A 20,240-nucleotide genomic window follows, 5' to 3' on the forward strand; every position below is an offset into this window, starting at 1 on the left:
TACACATATACGATTATAGCCGTCTGTAAGTTTTTTTACGTACAAAAATATTGACTTATATATTCATGAGAGTCCGCAACTTTTGGACTGTTAACTAATTAATCTTTATTTTTTATGTCTTTCTTTCTGTAGCTCTTTTGTGTAAGATCTCAGCGTTGAGATCTTTCTCTGTAGATAAAATACAATATTGGAGAGAAAGTGCCGCTGGAATCAGCAGTTTGGCACATTTTATGGCTAAAGACACAATGGATCATTTGAACACATTTTTGAAACCTTTAGTGTACTTGTCCATGTTCTACTTCTTCGATAACCCGAGATCTAGTTTCGAAGACAACTACATTGTTCTAGTCTGCTTGGTCTACTGCGTTACGGGCATGGCTTATGTATTTGCCATATTGTATAGTGCTAGTGCAGCCCAACTGGTTTGTATCCACTTTCTCATAATCCATATATAATTAGCTACCAAAAACTTTGACTAACAATATGATACATTTTGTGGTTATTGTTCTTGCAGTTGTCGGTGTTAGTACCCGTTGTAATGACTCTCATCGCGAATCAAGATAAAGAAAGCATGGTTCTTAAGTATCTCGGAAGCTTCTGCTACCCCAAATGGACTCTTGAAGCTTTTGTGCTTTCAAACGCTCAAAGGTAGATAAAATTTTTATATTTTTCTTCTATCACATAATATATGTTAACAAAAAAATTGATTTTTGGATATTTTTGTTTGGTTTAGGTACTCTGGAGTATGGGTGGTGACGCGATGCAGCTCATTGTCACAAAACGGATATGATCTTAGTGATTGGATATTATGTCTCATTGTTCTCATTCTCATGGGACTAATTTGCCGATTCATAGCTTATTTCTGCATGGTTACATTCCAGAAAAAATAAATCTGAAAAAAAAAAAAAAAAGAGAAGCGTACATTTTTTTGTAGATACAAAATCTTGTAACAAAGTTGTACTTTTGATACATTATTATATTTGAGTATCACAAAGTAGACTTTTAGAAATTCACAATTTCCAATTTCTGAATTTACAAGTTCTACCGTATACACTTTACTTCGGTTTATCTCAATCTCGATCGATCCGATCCGGTTTGAACCCAAAGAGTTAACTTAACCCAAAGAATCTTTCGGTTCTTGGTTTCTCTTCGAATGTTAGGTAAATAACCGATCAGCAAAACTATACATGTTGTTCAATTATCGGTTCGGTTTGGTTCGACCGACGATAAGTAATTAATGATTTAGAAGCAAAGACATTAATTAGCTAACCTAATAAACAAGAAAACAATTCTCTGGCGATCGTTTCTCCGTCGAAACCAAACCATGAGCGAGGAAGATTACGAGGAAGAGTACGAGGAAGATCTCCCCAGTAAGCTCTCTAGCTCTTCCTAAGTAGCAGATCTGGCTAGTTCGATTTATGGTATCTCTAATTCTACTTCTAATCCCATCTTTTCCTCGTTTCGGTTTTTTTTGTGAAGCTCCTTGTTACGTAAAATCATACGTCTTCTGGGACGTCGAGGATTGCCCAATCCCTGAAGATGTCAATCTTGATTCGATTTCTTGTAACATCAACTCAGCTCTTGAGAAATTGGGTTATTATTCTGATTGTCTGGTGGAAATCAATGCTTATTGTGAGAAGAGTATTGGCTCAAGTGATGAATTGTACGATGCGGGAATCTACGATATACCCGAAGGTGAATTCCTATTTACCCTAACCACCTCTCTTAATACTCTCTTTTGTCTTTTTTTTTTTTTACTTATATATGTCTGTAATCATACTCATACATGTATGTTTTTTTCCAGGAGATAGATATATTAGGGTTAACTTAATGTTAAATCTAATGCTTCTTACCGCAACGTTCCATTCTAAGAACAACCCAAAACTTTTGATGGTGATCTCAAAAAACCTCCCAAATGACACTGAGTTTGCCAGGGTTGTTGGTGCTTTGCAGTCAAGAGGTATAAAAGTTCTCTTGGTACAGCCTCATGATGAGGCCGCATCTCAACAGCTTTTTCGTACTCCAGAGTCAATATCTAATTTAGTTAGAGTAAAGCCGGTTGTGAACCAAACTGCAAGTTTTTACCAAGATTTCTCTGGTAAGATCTCTATCTCTCTGTCAAAGTAAAACCAATATGGTCAATATAGTATATGCAATTCCTTTTTTTATAAAATATATATATATATATATATATATATCTCGTTCTTGCAGTGCCTACCACATACGTGGATGCGCCTAAGACAGGTGTATTCTGGGACGCCCAGGATTCACCACTCCCTAATCATCTTGATCCTGAATCCATCTTTCAGAGTATCAAATCAGCACTTGAGGGAAAAGGTTATTTTGCTTACATATCAATATGGGTTTATGCTGACGAGAAGATAACCTTCTCGAATGAATTACTGGATGAGTATCGCAAGTCTGACATCTACTTCCTTCCCAAAGGTAATTTCTTTTTTTTTTTTTTTTTTAATATCTATTATATTAGACGTATTGTATTTCTTTTTTTTTTTGTCTCTGTTATATTTACTAATGTAGCATAAATATGTTATACAGTTCCAGGGGATAAAAATCTGAGATATGATAGGATGTTACATGACATTTTTTTATGGGAAATAGACACACCTGGGGGATATGCTGGTCCATCAAATGTGGTCGTCATCTCCAACAACATCAAGATCCAAGGAGACAACTACTTGAGGAGAAATGGCATGCCAAGAATTGCTGACTTCATCTTTAGTCTTACATGTTTAAATTCCAGATCTTATAATTCTTTCTTAGTACAGCCTGAGCTGCTCACACTCACACCAGAACCCTCAGAATGGCCAGGATACCTATTTGACATAGGTGAGGTTGTTGGCTTCTTTAGAGTCGCCCCCAGTCAAACTAAGCGGATGCGGAAGAAAAGTAGTAAGGAAAATTTCGCCGTCAAAACCAAGAGCGAGGAAGATTTCTCCAGTAAGCTCTCTCTTCTTGATTTTTTTTTTAAAGACTTTATTTGTTTAAGATTTCATCTTATCGAGATGTAGTAGTTACATTGATCTGTAATAGTAGTTAAATTGTTTTTACATGATGCACTTGTCTGTTTTGTGAAGGTGCTTACTCACACATATACTGGGACGTCGACGATTACCCGATCCCTAAAGATATCGCGCCTAATTGTATTTATCACAACTTTAAATTAGCTCTTGAGAATATGGGCTATTATGGTACGTTGGAAGTCAATGCTTATAGTGAGAAGGAGATCCCCTTGGGATTAGATGAAAAATCGATGGATCTCCTAAGGATCATGTTCATTCCCAAACGTGAGTACTGTATATATATTCGTTTTACTTAAAACCTCCTCTTTACACTTCTTTTTTTTTCTAATACTTACTTATACGTATGTATGTGTGACCTCCTTAACATAGATCTCTGCTGATTTATTTTCTTTAGGTTCACCTAAAATAGCGTTATGGAACATTATGTACACAGTAAATTCTTCTCGTCAGCGATTCAATGTGATGATAATCTCAAAAAGACTCACTACTGATGAGGAGTCCATGAGGATTCTTTGGGCTTTGAAATGGAGAGGTACCAACGTTCTCTTGGTACAACCTAATGATGAGGGTGAATCAGAAATACCATTTCATAGTTCAGCCTCAATATCTGACTGTACAAGATTTTTAAATGGAGAAAAGCCTATCGACCGTCAAATTGTTGACAATACTGACAATTCTTCTTGTACTAGCTGGGAAACTGACACTGATCCTGAAGAAGAGGTAGTCATTATGGTTTGATGTAAAAGCATTCTCACTTTTATATGCTATTTGCTTATTTTTGTATGAAAAACATTCTGGTTTGATGTTTCTTCTATCTGTATCCCTCCCTTTCATTCTTTCTTTACTTACTCGAATAAGATTACTTTCTTGTGTGGACACATGCAACTATTATTATTAGAAGATAATATAGCTATAATGCAAAAGAGTTGGAGATGAGTTCCAACTCTACTCCATTTTAGAGTTAAAAATAGAGATCTTCAAATTTTAGTGTAAAACAGAAATGTAAGTCTCCAAATATAGAGAAAAAATATAAATTTCTATTTTGAAGATATAAATAAAAATGGATTGAAATAAAATTGACTTCAAACTCTATTTTGGAGATGGAAACAAAGATGGGTTAGAGATGTCTAAAATCTTATTTTCATTGGTGTATATAGTTAAATGTGAGATGTTGTTGACATAAATCTTTTTTTGAGTTGACATGTGTCAAGTATGAAACATGACGTAAGAAGAGTCAAAGAATTTTTACTACAGAGGTTTCAAGTCCGCTGGAGACAAAGAAATCCAAGGCCAGTCCGCTCTATATATACTCTTTTTGTCTTCGACTTTCGTTTAGCTCAGCACTAATACTCCAGTGCTTTTTTTTTTGTAAAATAAAAACGGCAAGCAAATAGTTTATGAAAAAACACTTCCCTGGTCATTATGAGTTTTACTAGTTCTTCCTTGATTTAAACCTAATATGAATGTTTAAGAAACACATCCCTGGTCATCTTCTCATACTTAATTTAAACCTTCAATTAAATACATATTAATTTAAACTCATCATCCATATAAAATAATATTCAATATGCTATAAAATAATTCACCAATTGAGAAGCATAAGAAAATTATATTAATTTCTTATTTTGATTTCCTTATTTTTCTTATATAATGTTAATTACTAATTTTAACACATAAAACTTTGTATACTTTAATCACTTTGTAATATAAATTTCTTTTTTACACGTTTACAATAAATAATAATTTCAATTAAATTGCATATGTTTTTTTATTAGTTGCACATATTTTCCTTATTAGTTGCACATATTTTCCTATTAAAATTATTAACTTAATAGACTATTTTTCTATTAGAATAGTAATTTAATATTAATTTTTATTTTTATATACTTTTTCAAAAATATTAATTATAATCTTTTTATCTTAAATACTTTTTAATTTTTCATAAAATTATATCAAAAAAAAATGAAGCAAATTAAATCAGAGATCAACACCGTCGGCCAAATCCGGCACCGGAATGTTCTCCCGTTATTAGGACATGTGTCGAGACCTGAGTGCCGCTTCCTCGTTTACGAGTACATGAAGAACGGGAGTTTGGAAGATATATTGATCGATGTGTTAGCTAGACAGAAAGAGCTAATGAAATACTATTTCCTATAATTTTAACATTACTTTTCATTTTTATATAAGTTTTAAAAATGTTTATTGCAATTTTTTTTATCATAAATACTCCATCTGTTTCATATTATAAGATGTTTAGAGGAATATTTTTGTTTCACAATATAAGATGTTTTCAAGTTTTTATGTAACTTTTAGATTAAATTTTCTATTTTATATTATATAGTCTTGTTTATAATTGATTAAATTTTTTAAACTAGTTATTTATTAATATGTGTGTTTTACCTAAAACATTCTATATTTTGAAACGGAGGGAGAGATTATTTTTAAAATTTTTCCTATAATTTTAAAATAGAATTGTTTTCACATGTGTCAAAATATTGTTGATATACTTTGAAAACTAAGTTTTGTATTATATAAATGAAAGGTATATGAGAGATTGATGATTAGAGAGATTAGTTAGTTAAATATAATTTTCACATAATTTTTTTTGGATTATTTTTGTCAAAATCGCTTAGAATTAAGTCAATTTAACAGGAATTTTTTTTCTTGCGCGTGGACAAGGAGGAGTGGGACCGTCCAGATCGGTTTATTTTAAATTCGATCCGGTTTGATTAAATTCGATCCGGTATAAATTTCGTTTCGGTTCATAAGATAAAGAGTAGTGTTGGAAAGAGAGAGAATAATACAACAGTGATGAATTCAGCGTTTCGAAACGTTCACTTGACTGCTGCGTCTCGTTTGATAAACCCTAACCCCTTTTCTTCTTCGATTCTCCATTTCCTTCCTCTCTTCTCCGGCGACGCTGCTCCTCGGCGTTCCAATCCTCTCCGGCATCGAATCGTAGTTTCCCCTTTCTGCTCTTCTTCTTCTTCTTCTTCTTCTTTCTACATTCCTATGGCGGGAGGAGATGATCAGGTACCTCCTCCACCTGCTTCTCAGTTGCTTGAGAAACAGTTCGAGAGCTTCCGTGTTCAGTTGGAAGAATCTGCAGCTTTGAGGGAGCAGATTCGTGCTGTGGTTATGGAGATTGAGTCCGCTACGAGGCTAATCCAAGCTAATCTCCTTCTCGTTCATCAGTCTCGACCTATTCCGGGTAAATCATTAGCCTTTACACAATTCTTAGCTAAATGTTTGAAATGGCCTTCCTGGGTTTAGCTTCTCTTTCAAGAGAAGCAACTAAAAGTGAAGAACTTGTGTACTCGTTCTTTAAAAATTTGGTTTTTACTTACGGGAATGCTTATTTTTGTGGATGGATGCAGAGGTTATCGAGAAATCTAAGGAAAAGATCAATGATTTGAAGAAGTTTTACGGCCGGCTTGCTGAGATTCTTCGGGAGTGTCCTGGACAGTACTATAGGTAAATTTGATAGCCAGCATGTAGTAGTTTTTTTTGTATTTGCAATGCAATGGTTTAGTGATTAAAAAGGTTTTGTAATTTAGGTACCATGGAGACTGGAGAAGTGAAACACAAGCAGTGGTCTCCCAGCTTGCTTTTATGCACTGGCTCGAAAATGGTACTCTTCTTGTGCATACGGAAGCTGAAGAAAAACTTGGGTGTATGTCTCTGGATCTCAATTTCACTCTTTTTTTTCTTGCTTTCAATATTTACCATGGCCTAGTGGTTGTACTAAGAACAGAACCTGATTCTTGCTGGTTCTCTCACAAACTTTGGAAAAAGTACATAAACTTTGAATTTTTTGCCTGACCTGTCTCACTTGAAAAATTGAATGAACCAGTCTAGTCTTCTCAGTAATCAATTTCAGTTTGCCACTAGTCTCTCCTTCTTTTCGCAGTTTAATTGACTCTCCTATGATTCTTTATCAGTTTGTTGATTTGTCTACCTTGGTCTTACTCATTGTTATTGATTTTATCCTAAGGCTTTGTTTAATCCTGCATTTTATCCTAAGGCTTGATCTTTCACCTCAATTGAGTGATGTATTGCTGTTTTCCACAAACTCAGTTATTCTCTCTTAGGATGGATGATGATGCCAAGGTTGATTTAACACTACTTTCGTGTAGAGTAGACATTTTCTCAAGTGTTGTTATGTTTCAAATCTGGAATTCTAATTTTGCCAAAATACCTTTTTGTCTTTTGATGAAACTAAGCAGAATGTTTCTTCTAATTCCACTTCATTGTATTTCAGTGAACAGTTTGGAGTTTGGACTGGAGACTGAAGATTATCTGACTGGTATGATTCTGAGAAAGAACTTTCTAATTCTATAGATCAAATAAGACCCTGACCATTTTCTTATGAATCACAACATTACTTATATATTCTGATCTTCAGCTTTTCTGAACACTTTGCAGGAATCTGTTTCATGTCAAACGACTTGGTATGATTATTTTTTCATCCCTAGTTCTTACTGTCCATCTTATCCCCTTAGCATCCCACTCGATAGTAAATCATTTTTTCGGGTATGCTGCAATGTTTTGAGCAGCCTAGGTACGTGGTTAATCGAGTGACAGCAGGAGACTACGACTGCCCGAGAAAAGTGATGAATTTCTTGACGGATCTTCACGCAGCCTTCCGTATGCTGAATCTCAGGAACGATTTTCTGCGCAAGAAATTCGACAGTAAGTCATATAAACCTCTCTGACTTGTTCCATTTGCATTAGGTGAGTGTTAGATTATATAACATAAAACATTTTGATCGTATGATTGAACTGTGACTGACAGGTATGAAATATGACCTAAGAAGAGTGGAAGAAGTTTACTATGATGTCAAGATCCGAGGTTTAATATCCGGTGGAGATCTTCCTGGCGTCCAAGGAACCCAAGGCCAATCTTAATAAGGCTTATGTTTTAGCTCCAGCATGAAAACGGCAAGAAGTGTTGTAGTTCCCTGAAAACGACACGTGTTGTTTTTAATGTTTTGTCACTTACCTTTAACTTCTGAATTGTGTGGGCCTTTGAGTAACAAACCAGAAGCCCATGTTTTATTCGTTTAGAATGAACGTTATAGAGTCGAGTCACTAAACGGCGTGAAAAGAATAGCAACTTTTGCCGTTATCCGAGTCAGCTGCAGAGAGGACCCTTTGTTCAATATAACAGTAGGTGTTGATGAATAACATCTGTCATCGTTGCGGACTTGAAACGCACGTTATATTAAACATTAGACGGTGGTGCCTCTTACGTCATTTGTTTTGGATATCAAAACTAAAAATAAATCTGCTTTTGGAATCCGGCAAGAAAAACAAATCACAAAAAACAAAAAGAATAAAGAAATCATCTTTTTAAGTCCAAACAACAACAGTCGTCGCCATTAACCTCCTCCGTCAGTCAGTGTGTTGTGTTCCGTCTCTTCTTCTTCTTCTTCTTCTCCTCTCGAAGTCTCTGTTTGGTACTTTTTTTTTAGAGCTTTGTTTATGTTTCTCTGACATTGTCTTTATCCCATATCTACTATGGATATGTTTCTTTAAAGTTTAGATTTTTTTTTTTTCTGGTTTTAAATAGATCTAATGTGTATGTATAAATCTCGTACGATTTTTTTTTTTTTAATCTCGGATTGTTCAAAACTCCAAGTGTGTTCGTTTAAGGAAGATAAGCGAAGCAAGCAGCTAGGTTTTTAATTTTATTTTTGTGGTGTAATGTAACAGCTGTAACTCTCTGGCCCACTTTATACTACGTCGTATTTGCATTTGATTGGTGATTTGTGTAAAAACAATAGTATAGTATACGCTTCTCTGTAGCTCTGAAAGTTTTGATTTTTCTTTTTGGGTTTTATTTTATGGAACTATCTATCTTCTTCTGACTTCTGAGATCATCCGACATATATATATTTTGTTTTCTTTTATAACCTGTATATTACCTTTAGAATGTCTGTCCTTTGCTCTTCTCTCTCAAGTAGATTTATTACTATTTATTTATTTAATGTTTTGTTTTTTAGATTACTGTGGCAAAGTATTGTTTTCTTTTTGTTTTGGTTTAAGATGCCATGTTCAATGTTGTAGATTTGTTAACTTGTATGAATGTATGATGAATGAATGGGAAGTGGGAACACATGCCTGAGTGATTTTTTTTTTTTCTTTTTTTCTTTTCAATTGAGAAATGAGGTCCAGGTTTTTATTGTGAATCTAGCATGTAAGTCAAGATTGGGTTTCATGGGCAACATTGTTGTCTGGTTCTGTTCAATTATTTTGACGTACCTTTTAATTTGTAGTAGTGGACTTGACTTGAATCAATGTGGACTTTTAGGATGGACAGGACCCCCGGCTTTCCTGCTGCTGGATTCAAGTGTGACAGTGTGAGACTTCGTTGTTTAGGTTGTACATTAGGATGAATTTTCGTTATGATTTACTTAATATTTTTTTTGTTCTTTTCTTGATAGGTTGATGATAATGTTTGCCACTCAAACGAGTATAATAAAATGAGTGACATGAAGCGTTTTCTAATGGAACCTACACATGACAATACCGCGGTAGACAGTTTCTTAGGTCTCGGTATGGAGACTATGGGCTTAAGCTCCACCATGGATGAATTCTCTCATGGATTTGACTTTAGCTTTCTCCCAGATTATGGTAATATTGAGTCAATTTTGTTGAATGCTTTGTAACATTTTGTAAATCGGAGAGTATCGTTAATGCTAGAGTTCTTTTTCACTTTGTTTATAAGGTGGACTATACTCTTGTACCACTCAAGATGTGGAAGCTGGTTTAAAGTTCGAAGTATGTGTTCTCTCTTTTACGTTCTCTAGTCTCTATCACATGGTTTCTTTTCTTGGCCATTCTTGACATGAAGTTTCTTATCATCTCCTAGATTCTTGATGGCTTTCTTGATGAAGTTGAAGAAGTGGAAGGTATCTACGCATCACATGATCTTTCTTCTACTAGTAACCATATCCTTCTAGGTAAGTTTATGTACGTGATTCCATCATCCTAGTACATCTCTAAACAATATATGGTTTACAATCCAAACTATAACTTACTTGTAGAAACTCAAGACAAGAAGAAAGTATCTGAATTATTGGATGGTGGCCCCTATGGTCTTATGAACTTCCCTTCAGAATCTTATTCTCCTGGAATAAGTGGAAGCACCGGACTCTCAGAGTGGTCAAAAGAAACTGTTCCACATGCTGAACACCAGAATGTATCCAGCGAAAAACTTAAAGATAGTTTGGATTCAAATGAGTCAGAAGATGACAAGAAACCACTATCCACTTTTATAGGCTCTTGGGTTAAACGAGGCAGGAATCGGAAGAAGAATTTGCCCAACACCGCTTATAGAAGGTAATAATAGTTCAGTGATTAAAGTATTACTCTTAATATATATAATCACACACATCAGATTTCCTAGTGAAGCTCTCTCATTCTTAATGTTGCAGATTAGATTCTTCTGGTCAAAGAATGTCTTATGACTTTAGACCCCGGAAAGATGCTATGAAGAAATGCATGCATACTTCAACGGTTTGTCTTACTCGTTTAAGACTACAGAGTTTTCCCATTTTTTGTTCTAATTTATGTAAACCAAATCCTATTTGATATTGCAGGAGAATACATTTCGTGATGATCACCTAACTTCATCTGAAAGTGAGGATGACATCTCTGTAACAAAGACATCCAGAACCAGAAGTGACAGGCGAAAGCATCAGAGAATGTGGACTGTTGATGAAGTTATGACGTTGGTTGATGGTATTTCTCACTTTGGTGTTGGCAAATGGACCGATATAAAAAACAACTTCTTTCATTCTGCAACCCACCGCACACCCGTCGATATCAGAGTAATTCACCCTTCACCTTAATATCAAACTCATCATTTAGTAGTGCTTGGTGTCTCAGTTCTTCTTCTGCTTGAACCTTTTTCTTTGTTTTCTGTCACAAACCTTCACCTTGAACATATGCAGGACAAATGGCGTAATCTACTGAAAGCAAGTTATAACGACAAGCATAATGATGGAGAGGTTTGCCTTTTTTTCTTCCTTTTGTCAAAAAAAAGAAATCATATTATGAGAAATCCTCTGTAACACAACTTTGAAATATACAGGCTGAAGAAAGACGAAAGTCATTGGCTCGCCCTATGCCGAAGGATATTCTACATCGTGTAAGGGAACTTGCATCACGCCATCCATATCCGTTCTCCAAATCATCGTGTTTCGTTTATGATTCCTCAAGAAGCCAAAGCACTTCAAAGAAGAAGAAGAAGAGGAGTTGATATAGAGAAAGAGTCTAGAGAAGCTGTAAAGATACTAAACTAAACTCGATTTTTATCTGTCTTGAAAAGTAATAGTTCTCTTTAGGATATCATCAGTATTATCTGCAACATCTAAGTTCTTCCATGTGAAGTTTCTGTTACTGCAGCATCAAAGCTTTTGCGGACTTCCTTTATATTCTCCATCCTCCAATGTGAATAAACAACAAACAGCAGCAACAGAATCCACTAGTTTTGTCTGAAAATACATTGTCTCACACACACCTGTTTCTTGCAGTGTCTATATGTAACTGTTATATGTAGCTTTTCATCTAGTAAAGAGCAGATGGGGAAACAAGTAAAAGATTTGTGTGATTAGCTTTAACACTTGATGTAATTGATTAACCTTTAAAAGTTGAGTGTATGTATATTGACATCAAATTAGATATCAAGTAACGTTATGTAATACTAGTAAAAGGTTTAGGATGCTAATAATTAAACATCAAAAGTACACATATGAAACAAATGTCCGAGTCTGAGAGGTCAATTTCGACATGTTCAATGGCCAAGATAAGATGATGATTAAAAATATATATTTTTCTATATTCCATGAAAAAGGGAGAAGAAAGAGAAGTATAGAGATAACATCATAAGAGTTGCACATGCACGCAATAAATTCTAAAGTCAGAAGAAGCCAGCTTAGTTCAGAGTGGCAGTCGTTGTTAAATTACTTGACAGACCAAAACCAACTTCAAAACACACACACAACACAAACATAACAGATAGATATATCTGAGAGAGACATTTTTAGAAGAGAAATGGTGTAAGAATGAGGATCTCTTACTCAATTGAAGGGAACATTTTTTGTGAATCCTTAGGGGGATGAATCCTAATCAATGATACTCGTTTCTCTTCTATAATGGACCCTCCAACATTGACACTTCTCCATCTATGTACCCCTCCTAGAGACAACAAGCCTTTCACCATCCCTATCTCAACTTTGTGAACCACATTCTTCCCCGCGTACTTTAACTGCACTATCTATGCGCTTTTGATTGGTAAAAAGTTAAAAGCTCACATGTGAAAGCTAGGCTACCTAATTATATTGCTAATGCTGATCATTAGCTAACCTCATTGTAGGTTTCTACATTAGTCCATGTGTAGATAGTTCAAGAAGTCACCTGAGCGTTTAGAACCAACATAACTCTAGGAAAAGTCAAGAGATCTGGAGGCTGAGCATTTCTGCAGATCAAACTGAAAGTGCCCATGCATGAATCATTAACCAAGATCACACTATCTCCAATAAGATTTAGACCCATCCCTGGACCCTGTTCCTTCAGATCTTATCTCCTCTCTATCTCTGTTCATCTTGTCTTGTGGGGTCTTAATTCCCCGTGAAACTTCAAGAACTCTGACACCAATGTGAACTAGGCAATTTTTTTAATCACATCTAACCATAGAGTATATGTTCGTACAGTTTCAGCAATGCAACTCTATCAACACAAGTAACAGAACCGCACGGTTGAATAAAGTACTGTATCATTTAAAAGTTGCCCATCTCACCCCCCTTGGCTAACTGTCATGTCCCAACATTTAATGGGGACCTCTGATATTTCTACTTCGGCATATATATATAGACTTGTCCTTCACCTTGTACTATTCATCAAAAAACATATTATTTCATCAAAACATTCTATCTATCAATCTATCTTATACTAGATATTAATCTTCTCCTCCTACTAAAATGAAGAGCAAGTTCATTAAGTCCTGTGAAAAGAAACTGAAAAAGATGACAAGCAAAGTCATAATACCTTGTACGTCTTGCGAGGCATGCTACGAGAGAATTTGCTGGGCATTCANATCTGAGAGAGACATTTTTAGAAGAGAAATGGTGTAAGAATGAGGATCTCTTACTCAATTGAAGGGAACATTTTTTGTGAATCCTTAGGGGGATGAATCCTAATCAATGATACTCGTTTCTCTTCTATAATGGACCCTCCAACATTGACACTTCTCCATCTATGTACCCCTCCTAGAGACAACAAGCCTTTCACCATCCCTATCTCAACTTTGTGAACCACATTCTTCCCCGCGTACTTTAACTGCACTATCTATGCGCTTTTGATTGGTAAAAAGTTAAAAGCTCACATGTGAAAGCTAGGCTACCTAATTATATTGCTAATGCTGATCATTAGCTAACCTCATTGTAGGTTTCTACATTAGTCCATGTGTAGATAGTTCAAGAAGTCACCTGAGCGTTTAGAACCAACATAACTCTAGGAAAAGTCAAGAGATCTGGAGGCTGAGCATTTCTGCAGATCAAACTGAAAGTGCCCATGCATGAATCATTAACCAAGATCACACTATCTCCAATAAGATTTAGACCCATCCCTGGACCCTGTTCCTTCAGATCTTATCTCCTCTCTATCTCTGTTCATCTTGTCTTGTGGGGTCTTAATTCCCCGTGAAACTTCAAGAACTCTGACACCAATGTGAACTAGGCAATTTTTTTAATCACATCTAACCATAGAGTATATGTTCGTACAGTTTCAGCAATGCAACTCTATCAACACAAGTAACAGAACCGCACGGTTGAATAAAGTACTGTATCATTTAAAAGTTGCCCATCTCACCCCCCTTGGCTAACTGTCATGTCCCAACATTTAATGGGGACCTCTGATATTTCTACTTCGGCATATATATATAGACTTGTCCTTCACCTTGTACTATTCATCAAAAAACATATTATTTCATCAAAACATTCTATCTATCAATCTATCTTATACTAGATATTAATCTTCTCCTCCTACTAAAATGAAGAGCAAGTTCATTAAGTCCTGTGAAAAGAAACTGAAAAAGATGACAAGCAAAGTCATAATACCTTGTACGTCTTGCGAGGCATGCTACGAGAGAATTTGCTGGGCATTCAAGAAGGAAGCTGAGGTGACACCAAAAGATGTCCCTAAGGGACACTTGGTTGTATATGTGGGTGAGGAGTACAGGAGGTTTGTGATAAAGATCACCTTGCTTAAACACCCACTCTTCCGAGCATTGCTGGATCAAGCAGAGGATGCTTACGGTTTCAGTGCTGACTCCAGACTATGGATTCCATGCAATGAGAGTACCTTCCTCAATGTTGTCCGTTGCGCTGGTGCTCCCCAGCATCAGAATAACTGCATATGTATCTAGGAAGGTTCTTGTACAGGGAACTCAAGACAGTCATTGATTTCTCCGGCTCCACGTTTACAAAAAGAATATTGTTTAATGCTAAGCTATCAGGGTACACTAATAATGTAAGACTTTTTGTATTAAATGTGTCTTTAAATTCAGTGGGGAATGAATTATTAGCTACAAGGAAAGCAATAAAATACGATTGAAGTTCTGCGTCACACTTCTCCAGCTCCAAAGAAATACATAAGCCACAAAAGACAGAGCTCGTTTCTGAATAAGAAACACTAAAACATGAAGAATTACTCAAGAAACATGCCAGAGCTCCGTTGTTTTCAACTAAACTGAAACAACAAACAGCTTTACCTTCCCATTTTTCTTAGTGAGGGCAGAGGGAGAGAGCATATAACAGCTTTACTTTCTCACACATCTCAAGACAAAGGCCAAGCCGTCTTGAAAGCAATGTTTCTGAAACCAGATGTCAGTTCTGCAATACATTTCAAAATATAGAACAAACTGAAATGCAGTCACCGATTAATAGGAACAACCTCTAAATTGGGAATACCCTTGCCTGCTGTTATATCCTCACTACAAGAACGCAAAAGTAAAAAGCAACGGAGGAGTTCTTGAAAGAATCAGTCAAAAAGAATTATGACCAAGAGTTAGGTCTTTCATAGGAAGCTAAATGATTAAATATGTATGTCAGAAACCAGTTCCCCATTGCGTCAATCGAAAGAATGCATAAAAATGTTGTATCCACATAAAGAAGGTCAAAATGGCCAAAGTACATTTAAGCTTGATCTACTATTATCATTCCCAAAATGAAAAAGAAAAAAAAACTTGATCACCTCATGGTATTGATATCAACAACTGCAGCAAGATATATACAAAGGAAAATCTTGCAAATGCGTATACACAGTAGTTGTATCATTCTTCCTCTTTCATAGCTCACAAGTAATCCTAAGTGCGTACATACATTGAATTGTTGGCAATCTTATCAATCAACATCAATTCTAAAACCAAAGGAACCTCAGTCATGACATAGCTTCTGGCGCAGAGAGTTAGCCACTCGCATTGAACATCGAAGCCAAGGTTTTCTCCTTTGACAACCCGAAAGATTTATCCTACAGATCCACAATTCATTATCATCTCAGCCCATCAATCAAGTTCTCCATTTCTCTTCTCCCAAACCTCCTACCGTCTGCGTGCGCATCTTTACACCTAGCTGCTAAGTAGAACACTAACCAAGCCGCCATGAAGTAAACTTCCAACGCAGATTGGAGCACAGAAGCAAAGGTTTTCCCTAGGATTCGAACCAGAAACCATCTGAAGAAAGACCCACAAACAATAGCTTCGAGACACTTAAGCTGCACGGCCTGATGCAACAGGAGAGAAATCAAATAGAGACCTTCCTTCACTATCTCCCTGCCCCTCCTTCTTGAATCCACAATAGCAACAAAAGCATCAACAGCTAATATCAAACCAACAAGCGTATCAAGTAGAAACCAAGCGAACAAGAAACCAGAAATCTCCTTCTCGAAACCTCTGATCCATGGGGGCATAACTGTGAAAGGCATCAGCTTTAACCTCACAAAGAGCTTAAAAAACGAGTACTGATCTTCAACCTCTCCAAAATACCATAAACCAAGAAGCTGTGTCAAAGCATCCCTCACTGCCCATCTCATCAAAACGAATCCTGTAACTCTCCTAAACCCCAATCTTGAACCAGTCCAAACAACCCCAAGAAACGAAGGAAACCTACCGAGCAAATCGTTGATTACAGTAACGAATATAATCGCAAGCACCAATGAGTAAACAGTGGTAAACCCTAGAATCACCCATCCATACGCAGCGGATAAAAAGCTCACAAGGAAGAAGAGAGCCGCAGCATCATGACGACCTAGCTCCAATCCTTTGAACAACATCTTCAGATCCACAAAACTCTCAAAGTCTTCACCTTTCTTCTCAGAGTCATCCAATTCTGTTTCTTTATCATCATCTTCCTTCTCAAGCTGCCGTAAAACGACGCCGGAGCGGATGATCTGAGGGAGGAGAAGACCATTATCGGCGATAGGGCGAGAAAAGCCAGAAATGCTCTCAAATCCGGAGAGAATCACAGTCGTAGCGTTGATGGGCGAAGGAAAAAAAGAACCTTGAAGAGATCGGCGATGAGGATCGTGCTCGTCTGTGGAGAAGAAGTCGTCGTCGAGGGTACCAAGGCGCGTGAGCTGAAGAAAAGGAGCACGTCGGTGATTTTGAAAGCGCGTAGGAGCGTGGGAGTGAGAGTTGAGAGGGAGGCGAGAGAGGAGGGAGCGAAGGGAAGGGTCAGTGTCGACGAAAGAGGTTAAAAGAAGAGAGCAATGATCGACGAGAGAGTGGAAGGAGAAGAGGAGGAAAGTGAGGAAGATGAAAGTGAGTGGGTGGGTTGAGAAGGAAGCTGTGGTTTGACGGAGGAGCTGGGTTGTTGTACGGAGGCGGTTCAGCCGCGCGTGGTTGTTGTGGTGGTGGTGTTGATCGGTCATTGTTGGTGTTTCACTATTCGCTCCCGCTACTTTGGGGTAGATCGAGAGAGAGAGAGAAGAAGAAGAGAGATTAACTCATGTTTTGTCTATAAACGTATTGGAGCTCTGTATTGTTTGTATTGACCCTAATGGGCTTCTAATTGGGCCTTAATTCTTCATTCATCTTTTTCTGGTTGGGCAATTTCACACTATATGTAGTTCCGCCCTTCCGGGTAGAGTGCAAATGACATTGTGTTATTTTTTTTTTGGTGATTTTAGTCTTTCAGATAATATAAACAAAAAAAGAGTTATCTGTGTGATGGTCATTCAAATTCGTAATTTGAATGTGCATTTTATCTGTTTGTCAATTGTCAAACATACTTAAAACTAAGTTTCCGGCTTTGAAAACCAAAAAAAATACATAGGAAAAAAGTTTACAAAACAAAAATCCTAAATGTTACATTTTAACATGATGCATCAGTGTTAGTGCTAACCAAACAAAAGATAGACAAAAAAAAACATTAAAGTGTTATGATTTTTGGTTTTATTTATGGTTTCTCTTATAAGAATAGTTTTATTTTAGTTTCAAAGTTCTATATAAGAAAATTTAATAACCGTAAAACGTGTGATTAATCAATACTTTTTAGAAGATTACAATTTACATTAGAGTTAGACTGGTTAAGTTTAGATGATTCCATTATAGTTGGTAAACATTTTATTGTTCAACTAAAATCGATTTTTTCCCTTTATAGTTTAAAAAATAAAAAAAAATCTCCTAATAAATTTGTGGTGTTTTGTTATGGAGACTTCAATATAATGTGGAATTTGAGAAAGAAAAAAAGAAGAAGTATGATTCACACTTTGTAACAGAAAAATTGTTTCTTCATTTGATGAGAACTTACAATGAGTTTTACAGCACAAGTTTTAATTTAGACAAACATAAATCCACTTCACAGACAATCATTTGGTAAAATTATTCAGACATTTTTATAAAAAAAAAGAAAAAAAAAACTTTTCAGTAAAGTAAAAAAACAGAGGAGTTTACTCTTAATTAACATACGGCAATGGGAGCTCCATTCCACTCGTTGAGACATTCCATCATCGGATCAATGATTTTGCCTTCACAAATAGCCGTGAAAACCTTGTCGAACTCTTCTCCGGGAGACGTCACTTTCTCACCTGTCAAAAGCTCTGTTCCAATCTCTTCCCTCACAAATCTATACAAAGGATACGACCTACATTCCTTGATCCTGTTCGGGATAGCCGATGTTCCGTTATCGTAAGCCGCTCTCGCCGCCTCCACTTCTTTCGGTAGCACCGCCTTGAGTTCCTCCTCGAAAGCTCCAATCTTATGGAAGATTGAAGTCACTGCGTTCTTCTCACTCTCACCATTGATCAAAGCATGATCAACTATAACCTGTCTTAGCTTCTGGATCAACGGGTACGTCGCGCTACAAGGATCGTCAGCGTAAGTGTAGACTTGTTCACGGTCCACGACTTTGAGTAAATCTTTCTCGCAGAAACGAGAAGGATGAAGCTCACCGTTGACTCCAGTTGTAAGAACTTTCTTAGCCACTTGAGAGACAGTGTTCTTCACAGTCTGTTTTAGATTCTCCTCCAAATGTCTCAAATCAACAGCTTGGCATATCGCAACGAGGAACGTCGTTGACATAAGCTTGAGAATATCAACAGCTTCAGAAGTCTTGCGAGAGGAGATTAATCCAAGAGAGTTCACGTCTTGGTTATGTTGCTCTGCTGATTGAACATGGCTAGTCACAGGATTAGCCAAGTACTGAAGCTCTGAACAGTAAGAAGCCATAGCGATCTCAGCTCCTTTGAATCCATAATCCAAACTAGGATTCCTCGAAGCGGTTAGATTCGAAGGTAAACCATTGTTGTAGAAGTCATTCACAAGCTCAGAGAACTGAGCAAACATGAGTTTACCAATCGCAGCAATAGCCAACCTCGTGTTGTCCATCGAAACACCGATCGGTGTTCCCTGGAAGTTACCACCGTGGATCGCCTTGTTCCTCGATACATCGATCAACGGGTTATCGTTGACGGAGTTGATCTCACGCTCGATCGATTTCGTCGCGTAACGGATCACTTCGATTTGAGGACCTAACCATTGAGGAGATGTACGAAGAGCGTAACGATCTTGTTTAGGTTTCTGTAACGGATCCATCTCGTGAAGCTTCTGAGCTAATTTCATATACGAGCTTCCGTCGAGTATATGTTCCATGATCGCCGCTGCTTCGATCTGACCAGGATGATGCTTAAGCCTGTGAGTGAGATGATCAGTGAACTCAGGCTTACCACTCATCACCTCCGCGAACACCGCGGATAAAATCTCAGCCAAAACAGAGAGAACGTTCGTCTCGAACAGCACCATCGACGCCATTCCAGATCCAACCGCCGTGCCATTAACAAGCGCAAGACCTTCCTTAGGCTGCAAGTCAAAGAATCCAGAACTGATTCCGGCTAATTTGAAGGCTTCTTCAGCTGTCAAAGCTTCACCGTTTGGACCGGTGGCTTTGGAATTGGGACGTCCGGTTAAAATTCCGGCGATGTAGGAGAGAGGGACGAGGTCCCCTGAGGCGGTGATCGTACCGCGGAGCGGGAGAGATGGAGTGATGTTGCTGTTGAGGAAACTGGTGATTGCTTCGAGGATCTCGAATCGGATACCGGAAAAGCCTTGGAGGAGTGTGTTGATCCGTACAAGCATGGCAGCTCTTGTGGCGGAGTGTGGCAATGTGTGGCTCGTTTCTTTCGTGCTTCCGAATATTCCGGCGTTCAGGAATCTGTAACGAACACAGAAACATTCGAATTGTGTGTGTTGATTAGTTAATTTAATTTAATTTAATTTAATTAAAAACTCTTAATTACTACCGAACAAAATAAACCATTTAGTAGACCCGACCCGGATATTTGACCCGATTCGATCCGTATATTTCCCATGCAACGTCATAATAATTGACATAACCTTAAGGGAGTCAAATTATCCGCATTAATCCCGTGATTTTAATTATTTTCAAAATTCGTTCTAAAGTTAAATTATTAAAAATGTAAAAATCAAATCTAGATTAGAAAGAAGAGAAAAATCTAGAAAAAGTAAGGAGTATATATCAAAACAATCTAATTACTAACATTTATTAATTTTCTTTTAATATATATACGTACTGCAATCAACTAGTAACTGCCACGTATCTGCCTAAGCATATACTGTATAGTATATTACCATTTACCAAATAATTCTAATTAGAGACAAAAAAAAAAAAAAAAAAATTG

General features: G+C 36.9%; 7 protein-coding genes across 10 annotated transcripts in view; 5 read left to right on the plus strand and 2 right to left on the minus strand.

Moving 5' to 3' along the window:
• Nucleotides 1-913, plus strand: part of LOC104784234 (putative white-brown complex homolog protein 30) — a 7,849-nt gene extending 6,936 nt beyond the window's left edge. The window contains exons 14-15 of the mRNA XM_019244216.1: nt 515-648; nt 734-913. Coding sequence (XP_019099761.1) covers nt 515-648; nt 734-890 — 291 coding nt within the window. The 3' untranslated portion in view covers nt 891-913. The remainder of the gene's footprint in view (nt 1-514; nt 649-733) is intronic.
• On the plus strand, nt 1,815-3,969 carry LOC104782119. The gene is made up of 5 exons (XM_019244354.1): nt 1,815-2,098; nt 2,212-2,445; nt 2,557-2,958; nt 3,096-3,305; nt 3,436-3,969. The coding sequence occupies exons 1-5, from the start codon at nt 1,831-1,833 to the stop codon at nt 3,777-3,779; spliced, it is 1,458 nt and encodes a 485-aa protein (XP_019099899.1). The 5' UTR covers nt 1,815-1,830; the 3' UTR covers nt 3,780-3,969.
• Nucleotides 5,843-8,132, plus strand: LOC104782122 (translin-like). Its single transcript, XM_010506956.2, has 7 exons — nt 5,843-6,252; nt 6,419-6,515; nt 6,599-6,714; nt 7,303-7,347; nt 7,467-7,492; nt 7,598-7,733; nt 7,837-8,132. The coding sequence occupies exons 1-7, from the start codon at nt 5,853-5,855 to the stop codon at nt 7,947-7,949; spliced, it is 933 nt and encodes a 310-aa protein (XP_010505258.1). The 5' UTR covers nt 5,843-5,852; the 3' UTR covers nt 7,950-8,132.
• On the plus strand, nt 8,253-11,480 carry LOC104782120. 4 transcript variants are annotated; one of them, XM_010506955.2, is made up of 10 exons: nt 8,253-8,500; nt 9,355-9,403; nt 9,488-9,677; nt 9,772-9,824; nt 9,916-10,006; nt 10,091-10,385; nt 10,481-10,562; nt 10,646-10,876; nt 11,000-11,056; nt 11,140-11,480. In XM_010506955.2, the coding sequence occupies exons 2-10, from the start codon at nt 9,356-9,358 to the stop codon at nt 11,305-11,307; spliced, it is 1,215 nt and encodes a 404-aa protein (XP_010505257.1). In that variant the 5' UTR covers nt 8,253-8,500; nt 9,355; the 3' UTR covers nt 11,308-11,480. The 4 variants fall into 4 exon arrangements, with proteins under 4 accessions (XP_010505257.1, XP_019100469.1, XP_010505255.1 ...); XM_019244924.1 differs by lacking the exon at nt 8,253-8,500 and having other exon boundaries at nt 8,507-9,403; nt 10,091-10,245; nt 10,325-10,385; nt 10,486-10,562; XM_010506953.2 differs by lacking the exon at nt 8,253-8,500 and adding an exon at nt 8,507-9,240.
• On the plus strand, nt 13,183-14,716 carry LOC104782123 (auxin-induced protein 15A-like). The gene has a single exon (XM_010506957.2). It carries the CDS (start codon nt 14,098-14,100, stop codon nt 14,470-14,472), a length of 375 nt encoding a protein of 124 aa, XP_010505259.1. The 5' UTR covers nt 13,183-14,097; the 3' UTR covers nt 14,473-14,716.
• LOC104782124 lies at nt 15,154-17,042 on the minus strand. Its single transcript, XM_010506958.1, has one exon. It carries the CDS (start codon nt 16,971-16,973, stop codon nt 15,597-15,599), a length of 1,377 nt encoding a protein of 458 aa, XP_010505260.1. The 5' UTR covers nt 16,974-17,042; the 3' UTR covers nt 15,154-15,596.
• LOC104782125 (phenylalanine ammonia-lyase 1-like) overlaps nt 17,806-20,240 on the minus strand; it is a 4,735-nt gene continuing 2,300 nt past the window's right edge. The window contains exon 2 of the mRNA XM_010506959.2: nt 17,806-19,755. Coding sequence (XP_010505261.1) covers nt 18,004-19,755 — 1,752 coding nt within the window. The 3' untranslated portion in view covers nt 17,806-18,003. The remainder of the gene's footprint in view (nt 19,756-20,240) is intronic.

The sequence above is a fragment of the Camelina sativa genome, chromosome 4 (assembly GCF_000633955.1).
Source record: "Camelina sativa cultivar DH55 chromosome 4, Cs, whole genome shotgun sequence".
In the NCBI taxonomy this organism is placed as follows: Eukaryota; Viridiplantae; Streptophyta; class Magnoliopsida; order Brassicales; family Brassicaceae; genus Camelina; species Camelina sativa.